This window comes from Pipistrellus hanaki (genome assembly GCF_964339955.1).
Source record: "Pipistrellus hanaki genome assembly, chromosome: 2".
NCBI lineage: Eukaryota > Metazoa > Chordata > Mammalia > Chiroptera > Vespertilionidae > Pipistrellus > Pipistrellus hanaki.
In genome coordinates, this window is record NC_140504.1 from 183145476 (window position 1) to 183159412 (window position 13937).

A 13937-nucleotide genomic window follows, 5' to 3' on the forward strand; every position below is an offset into this window, starting at 1 on the left:
CGTTTATTTGATGTTCTGAAAACAGGTTCTGTTGTTTTAAAAAGATTTAAGACCCACTCGACTGGATGTCCTTGAACTGCCCGGCATCTCACTTTCTAGGCTCCGAGTCTCTGCAATTCTAAATTCTGAGATTCTCAGAACCCTAAATCCTGGGTGGTGAAACTCTCAAACTCCATGTTTCTAAGTTCTGGGTTCTAAGATGCGCTGGGATTCATGCTGCCCCCTGCCAAGCGCACCGGACACACAGCCCTCACAACTAAGAGGCTGTACCTGTAGAAGGGTAGGGGCCATGGGAGGTCTTCTCTGAGTCACGGGCCCAAGCGGATTCCTTGGGGAGCAATATAACAGGGTCCAAGGCAAGCTGAGCCCGAGGAGAGTGAGGCTCGGGGTCCTTGGACTGAAGGGGAATGAGCACCACCCCCGCTGCTCAAGGTCAACACCACGACCCCGTAGTCAGGGCAGACAAGTCGGCAGAAGGTCTGCAGGGGGCTGGGGATTCAAAATCATGTTATCCCCACGCTTTCCGCATTTGAACAGCCCAGCAGGCACAGGAGGACGGTGCCCGCTTTCAGCGCAGCTCCTTGGCAGCAGGCACTGCTTTCCTGGAGAGTGGCACCTGGCACCAGCCAGACCCAGGCTCCAGCCAAGCTGCTTAGGGGCAGCTCCGTTTGCAGAGTCTCTGACTTCCCACCACCTGGCATGGTCCATCCACAGGCCTGATGCCTAGGCTGGCAGCCCTCCACACACCCGCCAGGCAGCTGCCCTGCCAGCTCCAGTCCTACTGTCTCCAGCCGTGCCTCCTCTGTGCCCTCCAGGCCTCAGAGGGGAAGGAGCCAGGGCGCAGCCTCACTCACCCCTTGCGGATGATGATGATGATGGCCCCCAAGAGGAGGATGAGGACAGCAAGTCCCCCGGCACAGATGCCCAAGATGAGCCCCATCTCCTCTGACCTCTGGGACACCTCCAGGGGGCGCTTGCTTTCCTTGCAGGCAGCTGGGGAGAGCAAAGCAGGACAAAAGGATCAGAGGGGACACAGGGACCACCTACCCCTTGGTCTGAGCCACAAGGAATGCACCGGGCTGCACAAACACACATGCACAGAGACAAGTGCCCCTCCTCCATGGGTCTCCTCACCGCCCCTCACACCTTCTGCATCCCCGTGTCAGAGGCTTTACCCGCACTGCTCCCCTATCAGGAATAGCCCCCATCTCCTCTCTGCCTTCTCCCGTCCCCCCATCCTTCAGGGAATGGGGGTTGGAGGATGACTGGGACCCTCAGACCCAGCTTCTGGCCCTCCTGGGAGGTGATGGGAGGAGATAATTATGTACCTAGGGTGTGATTAGGGCATCTCAGGATGGGGAACCAGCCACCCTTCCGGTTTGGGAGCAGAGACAGTCCCTACACAGGAGGGCCCACCCTGTCCCCACCACAGGAAAGGGAGTTCTTATTTGCCCCGGCACAGCTAGTGCCCAGCACCCATCACTCCCATGGCCCAACCATAATGGGTGCCCATCCTCAGGCCTGTCCCAAGCCCTTACCAAGGCCCCTTCTGTGACCATGAGGAGAGAGGGGAGGGAGGGGGTTATCCCTGCTGCCCTTGGGCCAAGAAGGAAAATGTTTCCTGACCCCAGAGAGGCAGGCCGGACCACCCCCCTCTGCTCCCACAGCTCTGGTGCTCAGGGTCCAGCTCCCAAAGGCCAGCAAGTGAGGAACCGGCCAGCAGGAGGACTCACCTTTCCTGGCGATGCGGATGCAGTTCAGCCGGGTCTCCTGGAGGCACAGATGGGGGTCTCAGCACTTCGGAAGCCCAGGCCTGACCCTCCCCAGGAGGAAGCCTCGGACACGTGTCCTGGGCCTGGTCAGGGCTTGTCTGGTGTGGACTGTAACTAAAGACACCCATCGGGCAGGAGGGCCTGGGGGAACTGGGAGGGAAGAGGCCTGCACGTGGGGCAATGCCTTAAGGAAGGCACTGGGAACAGGGAAAGAAAGGGGGCGGAGCCTCCAGAATTGGGCTAGGGCCTGGGTCCAGGGATCTGGTTGGAAGGGCTAGGCCTGGGAAAGAGAGATCAGGGAGGGAGGGGCCTGGAGAAGAGCAGGGCTTCAAAGAGGAGGCGGGTTCTAGGCCTCAAGGTCTGGTGAAAGCAGGAACCTGAGAAGGACCCCTCTGGGGAGAGAGGCGCCCAGGTTGAAGACCAGGGCTCAGGGAGGGGACAGGGACCAGACTGGGGCTTAGAAAAAAAGGAGTGTGGTGCCAAAACCGGTTTGGCTCAGTGGATAGAGCGTCGGCCTGCGGACTGAAAGGTCCCAGGTTGGATTCTGGTCATAGTTGCGGCCACATCCCCTGTAGGGGGTGTGCAAGAGGCAGCTGATCGATGTTTCTCTCTCATCAATGTTTCTAACTCTCTATCCCTCTCTCTTCCTCTCTGTAAAAAATCAATAAAATATATATATATATATTTTTTTAAAGGAGTATGGTGTGGGGGAAAGGCTCTGGAAGAGGGTAGTGCTGGAGTTGCAGAGCATGGGGTCAGAAGGGTGGGCGGGGCTCGAGGAAGGGCGGGCTTATGAGGGCGGGCACCGGGAGGAGAGGTTTGGGAGAGGGCGGGGCTCAGAGGAGGGCAGGGGCCAATAGAGGGGCGGGGATCAGGAGAAGGGGCAGGGCCCGGAGGGGTCTCCGGCCTCGGTGGCCACCAGCTCTTAGGTGTCCCCAGTCTGCCCCCCAACGACCCCACCCGGACCCCGGCCTGCCCTCACCCCCTTCAGGTGGCTCGCTGCCTGGAAGTAGATGAGGTAAGCCTTCCTGGGCTCCAGCGGTGGGTTCCAGAAGCCGCGGTAGGTCTGGTTGTCGCCCACGGTGAAGGGCATGGCCTCGGGCAGGCTGCTGGCCGCCAGCTCGGCCCCGAAGTAGTGCACCAGGCCGCGGGCCAGCGCCGCGTCGAAGGTCAGCGGCACCGGGAAGCAGTCCTGGCCGCCCGGCTCCCGCCGCAGCCTCCGCGGCCGCTCCTCCTGCACGATCACCTGGTACACGCTGGAGGGAGAGGGGGGAGCGAGGTGATGGGGCTAGGTCGGGAGAGAGAGCCATCTGGGGCCCAATGGCATGGGCTTTGGGGTCAGGCCCAGCTTGGGCTAATCTCGGCTCTGCCTCTTGCTACCCAGGCAAATCATTTTTTTTTAATATATTTTATTGATTTTTTTTTTTTTTACAGAGAGGGATAGAGAGTTAAAAATATCGATAAGAGAGAATCATCGATCTGCTGCCTCCTGCATACCTCCTACTGGGGATATGCCCGCAACCAAGGTACATGCCCTTGACCGGAATCAAACCTGGGACCTTTCAGTCTGCAGACTGACACTCTATCCACTGAGCCAAACCGGTTTCGGCTGGGCAAATCATTTAAACCCCCACACCACCACCACCCCCACCCCCGCCTCAATGTCATCCTCTGTAGAACGGGAGTTATCACAGGCCTGTTCCATGAGGAAGATGTGAGGGAGGAGGCAAGTCTAGCAAGCAGCCCAACGCCTGTCAGCTGTCATTACTGTGATGAAGGCTGAACGTGGGCTCTGCTCAGGTGAGCCAAGCCCGAAAGCCCCAGCCAGAGTCCTCAAAGAGTCTTCCAGAGCCTGCCACAGGTCGGGGGAAACCGGAAACCATGGCCTCAGCCTCCACCGGCATCACCATGGGCTCCCTCTGAGCCTCTTAAACTAGAGGTAGGCTAGATGCATTCATTCATTCAGGAAACGTTCACTGAGCTCAGACAATGGGCCCTGGGTTAGGTACTTGGGGAGCTAGTCTTCCTGGAAGTGACTTCCTGTTGGGGAGACTGTCCCTGAGCAAGCAAGCAAGGGCACACTAACCCTACCTCCAGAAACCCTCCCCACCAGAGGCTGCCCGGCATTTATAGCTCTGAGCCCCGACACCTCACGGTCCTAATGGCTGGTAATGCTCCCTGGTCTGTATTCCCTCTGGTTTGTGTCTCCTGGTCCCGGCTTGTGTATTTCTTTTTGTTTATATCGCTTCACTGAATGGCCTTTTGCTGTGAGCTCCTCCACATCCGCTGTGGAACAAAGCCAAGAGCAACTAAATGAATGCTGACAAATTTAAATATTGCCAGTCACAGCCTTGATCACGTCTTGGCATGTGACACCCCGTCCTGACAGCCTGCGCCCCGGGGAGGAGAACCGCCTTTGCCTTGCTCTCCAGCTGCTTCTTCTGAGCCTCCAAGTTGTGGGGGGAATCACCCCAACATCCTGGGATTTGGGCCACACAGGGTCCCTGTCGCTAGCGCGTTGCAAATACCAGCCCAGGCCCCTCTCGGCCCCCACTCGCCAGGCTGAATTCGGGCCTCGCCCGGCCCCAAGTCCCACCAGCAGACGATGATAATCGGCGTTAGCCATGAAAAAGCACAGCTTGACCTGGCATGATCCCAATTATGCAGATAAGGAAAGGGAGCGTAGAGAGGTGAAGGGACATACCCAACGTTGCACAACCATTGTACCTCTCCCTTCTCCACCACCATCCCCCACTCTGCCCAGCCTCTTCATCAGCTCCCAGAGGGATGCTGAGCAGGCAGCTCCCAGGAGCCCTCCAAGGACAAGGAAAGTAGGAGGTTTCCCAATTCCTCTGAGACTCCTGTAAAGTGCAAAATGCGCCAAAACCGGTTTGGCTCAATGGATAGAGTGTCGGCTTGGGGACTGAAGGGACCCGGGTTCAATTCCGGTCAAGGGCATGTACCTTAGTTGTGGGCATATCCCCAGTAGGGGGTGTGCAAGAGGCAGCTGATCGATGACTCTCTCTCATTGATGTTTCTAACTCTCTATCTCTCTCCCTTCCTCTCTGTACAAAATCAATAAGATATATTTTTTTAAAAAATGCAAAATGCCCCTCAGATGCCCTGACGTTTCTCCGGGTCTCCCCTGAAGGTCTGGGAATCAACCTCTGACGGGCTTTGCCGTGGCCAATATGGGGGAGGCAGAGCAGGAGAAAAGAGCGGAGGGTAGAGTGGAAGAGTGAGGGGTGTCACGGGTACCTGAGCAGCTCACTGCCTTCTTGACAGGGCCCGCCATGCCCCACCCCTGCCCGAAGACACGCTGTCACCCTGTCCCCATGCATGGACCTTTGTGGAAGGAGGGGATGGACCAGAGGGGTGGGGAGGCGCTGTGACTTCAAGGAAAGGTACTGGCTTTGCAGACAGACCTGGGGTAGAACCCCAGCTCTCTCTCTCTCACCAGCTGTGCGGCCTTGGGGGCAAGTCCTTTAGGCTCTGAGCCTGTCTCCTGAGGTGTAATATAAGATATTAGTACTCCTTCACAGGATGCCATGAGGGTATACATAGACACGGAGTGGCCAGATTATTATGATCTCTGAACACTTAATAATCTGGCCACTCAGAGAGAGAGAGAGAGAGAGAGAGAGAGAGAGAGAGAGAGAGAGAGAGGGAGGGAGAGAGAGAGAGAGAGAGATTATTTATTTGAGGCCCTGTGCATGAATTTGTGCATGGGTGGGGTCCGGCCAGCCTGCCAGGGGGAGGAGACAAGGGTGGTTGGCCGGCCTGCCTGCTGGTTGAACTCCTGGTCAATGGGACAATTTGCATATTAGCCTTTTATTATACACTGAGTGGCCAGATTATTATGCGTTCAGAGATCATAATAATCTCAGTGTATGTCCATGCAAGTAAAGTCCCTAGCATGGTGTCTGGCTGGCAGTGAGTATGTGCACAAACCCCACAAAACCCTCAACCTCTCACCTACACACACTCTCACATCCACACCAGGCATCGCATCCACACATCCCATGTCTTTCTCTCACACGCGTACTTGCTGCCCGCACCTTCTCCCCAGCAAAGGCAGCCACCATGGCACCAGCAGCCCAGCCTCTTCTGGGGGAAGGAAATGGAGAAGCCACACCAGAGAGATGGCGCTATCCGGCTGGCTGCCCAGCCTCCTAGAAAGCCCATCCCTGCGTCTCCCTGGGAAGAACCCTCCAGGAAATAAGCCGAGAAGAAAGAAGGCCCCAAAGTTCACTGCTCCAAGGTGTCTGAGGGGAGGCCTTCTGGAGAAGCCTGGACAGTCACCTCTTCAGGCTGGACACTGACCAGAGAGCTCATGACAATGACCGCCAGACTCCCATGGCCTCAGAGGGCGTGGCAACAGACATTGCCTGCCCGTGACCACAGAACATCCTCTTCCAGACGCACTGAACTGAGTGGGAGACTGAGGAGGACCAGGGTGAGCTGGCCTGTGTGGGGGCTCTGGGTCAGAGCAGGGGCCTCCTCCCTCCGGCCCTGACCTCCCACCCCTCCGTCCAGGCTCTCCCACCTGATGGGCGCACCGCGGCCCTGGGCAGGCCTCAGCAGCACGGTGATGGTGTTCTCAGACTCCCCCAGGGGCGACGGCATGTCAGCATAGTCAAAGCTGGGAGCTGGGGAAGGGGACAGGAACGTAAGCACCGCCTTCCTGGACCCCTGTCCTTAGATCTCTTCCCCCTCAGCCTTGGGTTCCTGGTTCTCTCTCACTTGAGCTTCCCTGACCCCTGACCTCAGCCCTCTGATTCCACTAACCACGGTCTCCTAAGCCCTCTGTTCATTCTCCCTGACCTCAAACCCTAAATGGTTCATTTCTCTCAGCAGGAGCCCACTCAAACCACCTCCAGGAGGTCCCCCGCACCCCCTCGGTGCCCACGAAACCCCAGAATTCTGAGTCTCCTCCAAAAGGGCCAGGCCACGGGCCGGAGCTGACCTGAGATGTTGGTGGTGATCTCGGTCAGCGCCGCCTGACCGAAGCCTTTGCCGGTGCGGGCTCGCACGGAGAAGAGGTAGGTGGTGCCCGGGTGCAGGTTGGAGAAGACGTGGTAGGTTTCATTGCGGAGTTTGGAGATGGTACGTCGTGGGCCTGGCACGTTCACCACCGGGTCTGACGACTCGATGCTCTGGTAGCTGATCTGGGGGCAGGATGGGCAGGTGGGCAGGTGGGGAGGCACAGGAATAGGGAAGGGCATCACTGGCCCCACAGCCTCCCTCCCATCATGATTCAGGTGAGCTCGGGATAAGGCTGGGCCAAGGGAGAGGCTCAGTGGGACTGTGCCTGCCCCTTCGCCCAGGCCTCTGGGCACCTTCTCCTCTCTCTCCTGCCTTCCGGTCCCTTGTCTCTGTAACCCACAGACTCTGATCACAGCTGAAGGAACCTCAATGATCACTCCCATCCCCCACCCTGCATCTCCTTCTCCAAGCTGGGTGCCGCCTTCCACCAGAGGCCCTCGCTATAATGGGGTCCAAACCCACCTCATACTGAGTGATGAGGCCATTGGGTTCCTGCGGCTCCTCCCACTTGAGGAAGATCATGTCCTCCAGTGGAGTGAAGGTCAGGGACTCGGCTGCAATCCCACCAGGCACTGCGAGGGAAAGGGCATGGGCAGGGGGAAGCTGGCTGCGTAGCCAGATACCTGAACTCAAATTCCAGCCTTACCATTTCCTAACTGGTATGCTCAGATTACTCAGCCTCTCTGGGTCCTCGGTTTCCTCATCAGTGAAATGGGGTGATGATAACTCCTCTTTCACCAAAATTAAATGATGCGACATACCTACCACAATTTCCTATGGTTCACCCCATTCCTGAGTACTCAAAAAGGGTAGCTGGCATTGTCATAACTGTGCAGGTTGCATTCAGCTGAGAAGAATGTTTGAATGGTCCTATTTGGACCCAGTTAAGTGGCTTTCAGAAAACACAAACATTTGCCAGAGAAACGAAAACAAACTGCATTAGTGGCGGAATTGTGGATAGAGATATATTCTTGTCTGAAATTTTCTAATTACACAAACAATACGTTCAATGTAGAAAATCAAAAGGAGCATGAAGAAAATTAATGGCACCTACAGTTCCATTAGCCAAAGAATAATACAGTTAGCATTTCAGCATAAACCCTTGGGGGCACGGTTTTGTTTTGTTTTGTCTGCTCTCGTTCACATGTATCATCTTAACAGCAGTCACAGGAATTTCTCCTAGGAAGAGGATGGTCTTTGTTTGGAAAAACACCTTAATAAACCGCTGTGGGGAAGCTGGGCTCCGAGGGCAGGGGAAGCAGAAACCAAGACAACAATCAATGAGAGCCACAGTGCTCTGTGTGAAAATGAGCCCACCCCCACCCCACCCCCCAGCCCGCCAAAAGGATACAACGCAAAAGACAATTCCAAGTGTTGGTGAGGATGCAGAGCAACGGGAATTTTCACACAACTGCTAGTGCGAGTGTACATTGATGCAAGCACTTGGGGAAGCTGGATCTAGCTACCTATGATGGACACAGCCATCAGAAATGTGTAAATCTACTCCAAAAAAAATCTACAAGGATTTTTCTTTACAGCACAATTTAAAATAGCTGAACCCTGGAAACAACTGAGACGCCCAACAAGAGTAAATAGGATAAATAAAGGTGGTATCTGCACAGAACCATCTATCTATTCAGCGATGAGAATAAGTTCTATAGAACTGAACACGCAACATGGCCGAATCTCTCAAGCAAAAGGTTGAGAGAAAGAAGCCAGTCTTTTCACTGTTATAAAACGAATACACACTGTATGATTTCACTGTTATGAAATTCAGAACCAAGCAGAGTTAATCAATGGCATTACAGGTCAGGATGGTGGTTCCTCTTGGGAGGTTGTGGGGGGAAGGGGGTCCCAGGAGCCGGGGATGCTATTTCTTGGTCTGGGTGTGAGTTATCCTGATGTGTCCAGTCTGTGAGAACTCACTGAGCTGACCTCTTGATAGAGGCGTACGTCCTAGAAGTATTATAGTAATACTTACATGAAAAGCATAAAATGTTAAATATCCAGCAGTTACTGGGGGGAGGGGAAGGAGCGGGGCAGAGAAAGAAGGAAGAAGGTGGAGCAGCCCCACTGAGGCCTGGTCTGAATGGGGTGACGCCACAACAATATACCTTGGGCGGGAGAGAAGGGCAGAGGTCAAAAGATTTTAAGAACAGAGTAATCTGATGTTGAACTTGAGAGGTTGTGCAGGGTAGCAGAGTATGGCACCCCGAAATAGGCCACTTTGGCATAAAGATTATTTGGAGCTGAGTTGAGAGGGGACTTGAGGAGAAACAGATACAGCAGGTCCTTGAATAACGTCTTTTCATTCAATATGGTTCATTATAATGCTGATCAGAAAAAAATGATCGATTCCTGGCCGGGTCACTGTCTTTGTGGAATTTGTTCTCCCCATGTCCTTGTGGGTTTTCTCTGGGCAGTCCAGTGTCTTCCCATGTCCCCAAGATGTGTGTGTGTGAGATGAGTGCTGTGTCTGAATGATCCCAGTGAGTGCTTGTGCTATGCCCTGTGATGGAAGGGCGCCCTGTCCAGGGTGGGGTCCTGACTTGGGCCCTGAGTTCCAGCTCCCTCAATCGTGAACTGGAATAAATGGGTTGAAAAATAATTATCTTACTTGTTTTTAACCATCTTTTTATTCTATATGTATTTTTTAATTGATTTTTTTACAGAGAGGAAGAGAGAGGGATAGAGAGTTAGAAACATCGGTGAGAAATAAACATCGATCAGCTGCCTCTTGCACACCCCCCACTGGGGATGTGCCCGAAACCAAGGTACATGCCCTTGACCAGAATCAAACCTGGGACCTTTCAGACCACAGGCCGACGCTCTATCCACTGAGCCAAAAACGGTTTTGGCTTAACCATCTTTTTAAAATGTGTGTATAGCTGACATTTATTTAAATGTTTAACATTAGAAGTGTTTGGGGTCATTAATCAGAAATATGCCACCAGAACTTAAACTTGGTTTATATCAATGAAGCCTCTGGTAGAATTGGTTGTGTTATAGGTTGTTTCACTTAAAGTCACAGTTTCCAAGAACTTATCAACGATGTTAAGTAAGGACTATACAAGGAAAGTTCCCCACCCTCCCCTATTAGCCTAAAACCGTGGTCGGCAAACTGCAGCACAAGAGCCACATGCGGCTCTTTGGCCCCTTGAATGCGGCACTTCCACAAAATACCATGGCCTGGGCGAGTCTATTTTGAAGAAGTGGCATTAGAAGAAGTTTAAGTTTAAAAAATTTGGCTCTCAAAAGAAACTTCAATCGTACTGCTGATATTCGGCTCTGTTGACTAATGAGTTTGCCGACCACTGGCCTAAAAGAAGGACACAAATTTGTAAAGCTGCCCCCTTCCCCTCTCTACCTGGAAGGAAAGCAGTTAATCAGTGGACAACTCTAGACTAGAAGAATCTACACAAACTTTACTAACTAGCCCTTATCTAGTCTCCCCGTATTTTTGCCTTCTCATAATTTGCTGATCCTAAAAAGGTCCTTTTCCTTTGTTTTGTCACTTCTCTAAAAATTCATTGTTCTTTTATTAAGATGCCATATAAGCCCAAGTTCTAACCACCCCTTTGAGTTACTCATCACTGAGCACACACTCCCACATGCATGTGCAAGTCACATGGTAATAAACTCCAGTTTTCCCTTGTTAATCTGTCTTTTCTCAGTCCAATTTATAGGGCCCAGCCAACGAAACTAAGGTGGGAAGAAAAAGAAAATTGTTTTTCCTTCTCTACATTTGCTGGAAACACTGGCTGAGTTGTTTCACCTCTCTGAGCCTTAGTGTCCTCAGCTTCAAAATGAGATAATAATAATAGACCCTCCTCCTAGGATGGTTGTGAAATTTAAGATAATATGTGCATAGTATGTGATACAACAGCTAATAGGAAATAGGCCCTACAAAATATTAGGTATGATTTTAATAACATAGTTCAACTCCTAAGAGAGAAGATGCGGATTACCGGGAATGAAAAGGGAGATATCACATAGACCCTGTAGACATCAAATAAATGTAATAAGAGAATATTATAATCAACGTATAACAAGAAATTTGACAATTTAGGTAAAATGAACAAATACCTTAAAACACAGTACACCAAAAGTAATATTAAAAAAATATATATCTGAATATTCCAAAATCTATTTTTAAAATTAAAACTGTGTCCCTGGCCAGTTTGGCTCAGTGGATAGAGCGTCTGCCCATGGACTGAAGAGTCCCATGCTCGATTCTGGTCAAGAGCATGTACCTCAGTTGCAGGCTCAGTCCCCTGCCCTGGTTGGAGCTGGTGCAGGAAGCAACCAATCAATCTCTCTCTCTCTCTCTCTCTCTCTCTCTCTCTCTCTCTCTCTCTCTCTCTCTCTCTCTTTCCATCTGTCTCTACCCCTCAATGGAAAAAAATCAATGGAAAAATATCCTCGGGTGAGGATTAACAAACAAATAAAGTAACAAAAAACTGTTATGAGAAAACACTGCCACAAAGAAAACTCCAATGGCTTCACTGATGAATTCTTCCAAACATTTAAGAAAGAAATTATACCAGTTAACCCAAAGGCTTCCAGAGAATAATATTAGCTATCATGACTTTGTTGTTATAGAGTTGGTTTAATCCTAAACCAAAAAAAAAATGTCCTATATGCATTCCAGCCTCAGACAGGGGGTGTCTGTAGGAGGCACTGGGGGCCTGGGACCGGGGCCGGGGACCTTACCGTCCTCGTCCGTCTGGAAGGTGACCTCCTTGCCCTCTTTGCGCCCCTCGGGGTTCGTGAGCACGAGGCGCACGTGAACATTCTGGTAGGGCAACAGGTTCTTGATGGTGTAGCGGCTGGCGCCCCGCTCCATCCGCACGCACTCCCGCACCGTCTGGTTGTGGCTGCTGCCCAGGATGTAGTGGTAGCACAGGGACACGGTGTAGGTGTGGCAGCGCGTGACATTGTAGCCCAGTGGCTCCCACTGCAGGGTCAGCTGGCGGGCCTGGATCTCCGCGAACGCCAGGCCTTTGGGGGCCCGCATGGGCTCTGGAACCCCGGGAAAGAGAGAAGGCAGAGGCAATGGGGAGAGAAGAGGAAGATAAGTCAGAGAGAAAACATCTCAGTCGGCTGACTAAAATCATCCCTCCTTTGTCCCCTAGAGCTCCAGGGACCCCCAGGAAGTAGGAGTGTGTGTTCCGGAGTCAGGTGGGGCCACAGCCGCAGCCTGGCTCTGCCTCTTGCAGCTGGCAACCACTGGCTGAGACGCCCCACCTCTCTGAGCCTTAGTTTCCTCAGCTTCAAAATGAGATAATAATAAGCCCTGCCTCATAGCATGGTTGTGGAGTTTAGGGTCCTGCATGCCAAGTACATGCAACAAAAGCTGATACACAATAGGCCCTACCAACGATTAGCTATACTTTTGTTTTAAGAACACAGTTCACCTCCTCATTCCTGGACCCCATCAGGCCAATCTGAATCAGCCTATTGCTATATTTTTCTTACGTGATTAAATTCCAAGTTGTTTTGAAACATATGATACAATACCATTTAGAAATCAGGATGAGAAAGGAAATTAGAGTCAAACAGTTAAATAATGCCAGAGAATGTTGGGGAAACAGAAATGCATGCCATTAAGTCCTGAGAAAGAGGGAGTGGGGGAGGGAGAGATCCTAAATGTAAGATTCAAATTGGGTGGTGAGTTCCCTGGCTGCCAAAGCAAAAAGGGAAATACATGTTATGTAAGGATAATAATAATAATAATAATAATATAATAATAATGGCAGTTAACATTTACTGGAGGCTTTGCATATGCCAGGCATTGTTTGAGAGCCTTTAAAATGCTTTATTTTATTTAATCCTCACTTTAACCCAATAGGCAGGTGCTATTATTAGCCCTGTCCTAAAGATGTGGAAATGGAGGCACAGAGAGATTAAGCAGCTTTCCCACGGTTACATAGACAGTAAGTGGTAAAGCTGAGATCTAAACCAGGACAAGCTGGCTCCAGAATCCATTATCTTAAACCACTACTCAGGTGAATTTTTAAGAATTCACCGTCCAAAAAAAAATTACACCAGGAGAGACAGGTACTCAAACAAGGGAGGAATGTGTTATAGCTTCTTGATGATTCTGTGGGACCAGAAAGTTGTCCCCATTTTATAAATTAAAGTCCTGAGGCTTCTCGCCCTGGCTGGCATGGCTCAGTTGGTTGAGTGTTGTCCCATTGCAGCAAAGGGTTGCTGGTTCACTTCCCAGTCAGGCACATGACAGGCTGTGGGCTCAGTCACTGATGGAGGTTGTGCAGGAGGCAGCCAATCGATGTTCTGCTCTCCCATCAATGTTTTCCCCCCTCTTTCTCTCCCTCTCCCTTCCTGTCTCTCTAAAAATCTATTTTAAAATCTTTTTATTTTTTTTATATATTTTATTGATTTTTTATAGAGAGGAAGGGAGGATAGAGAGTTAGAAACATTGATGAGAGAGAAACATCGATCGGCTGCCTCTTGCACACTCCCTACTGGAAATGTGCCCACAACCAATGTACATGCCCTTGACCGGAATCGAACCTGGGACCCTTCAGTCCGCAGACCGACGCTCTATCCATCGAGCCAAACCGGTTTCGGCTTAAATCTTTTTAAAAAAACAAAATAAAAGCAACAATTGAAGCTTCTGAAGTGAAGCCAGGATGGAATCCAGGGGCTCAGCGCCCAGGCCTGCGTCGGCATTAACCAGCTGTATGACCTCAGGCAAACCTCGGGGCCTCCATTTCCTCGCCTGGAAAACGAGCAAAGAGGCCAAGATTGATGATTTGTAAGGATCCTTTTCTCTCTGGCACCCTGGTTCTGTGAAATGTGGTCTCCATACCTCCAAAGTGAGCTTCTGCGAGTACCTGCAAAGTGTCCCGGGTAGAGGACCTCCAGACACACCTTAAGGAGCAGGTGAGGGTACTGCTGCCGGGCCTCTTACGAGGATTCAGTGTGTCCCTGTCATCATTTGTGACATGATTAATGAGCTCGGGATGTCCTTGACAAAGAAGATGCAAAGGGAAACATCACCCCAGGTTGCTCTTGACTCAGACACACGGGGAGGACAGCGTTCGAGGCTGGCCCCAAGGACAGCACCGTGACACTTTCTGTTTCCTCCCTGCA

General features: G+C 51.6%; 1 protein-coding gene across 2 annotated transcripts in view; it reads right to left on the bottom strand.

Moving 5' to 3' along the window:
* Positions 1 to 13937, bottom strand: part of PTPRU (protein tyrosine phosphatase receptor type U) — a 78999-nt gene that overhangs the window by 33471 nt on the left and 31591 nt on the right. For both annotated transcript variants that reach the window (XM_084874831.1, XM_084874830.1), the window contains exons 8-14: positions 11532 to 11840; positions 7281 to 7390; positions 6739 to 6940; positions 6319 to 6421; positions 2755 to 3028; positions 1734 to 1770; positions 855 to 993 (exon numbers count right to left, since the gene is read on the bottom strand). In XM_084874831.1, the coding sequence (XP_084730957.1) occupies positions 855 to 993; positions 1734 to 1770; positions 2755 to 3028; positions 6319 to 6421; positions 6739 to 6940; positions 7281 to 7390; positions 11532 to 11840 (1174 nt within the window). The remainder of the gene's footprint in view (positions 1 to 854; positions 994 to 1733; positions 1771 to 2754; positions 3029 to 6318; positions 6422 to 6738; positions 6941 to 7280; positions 7391 to 11531; positions 11841 to 13937) is intronic.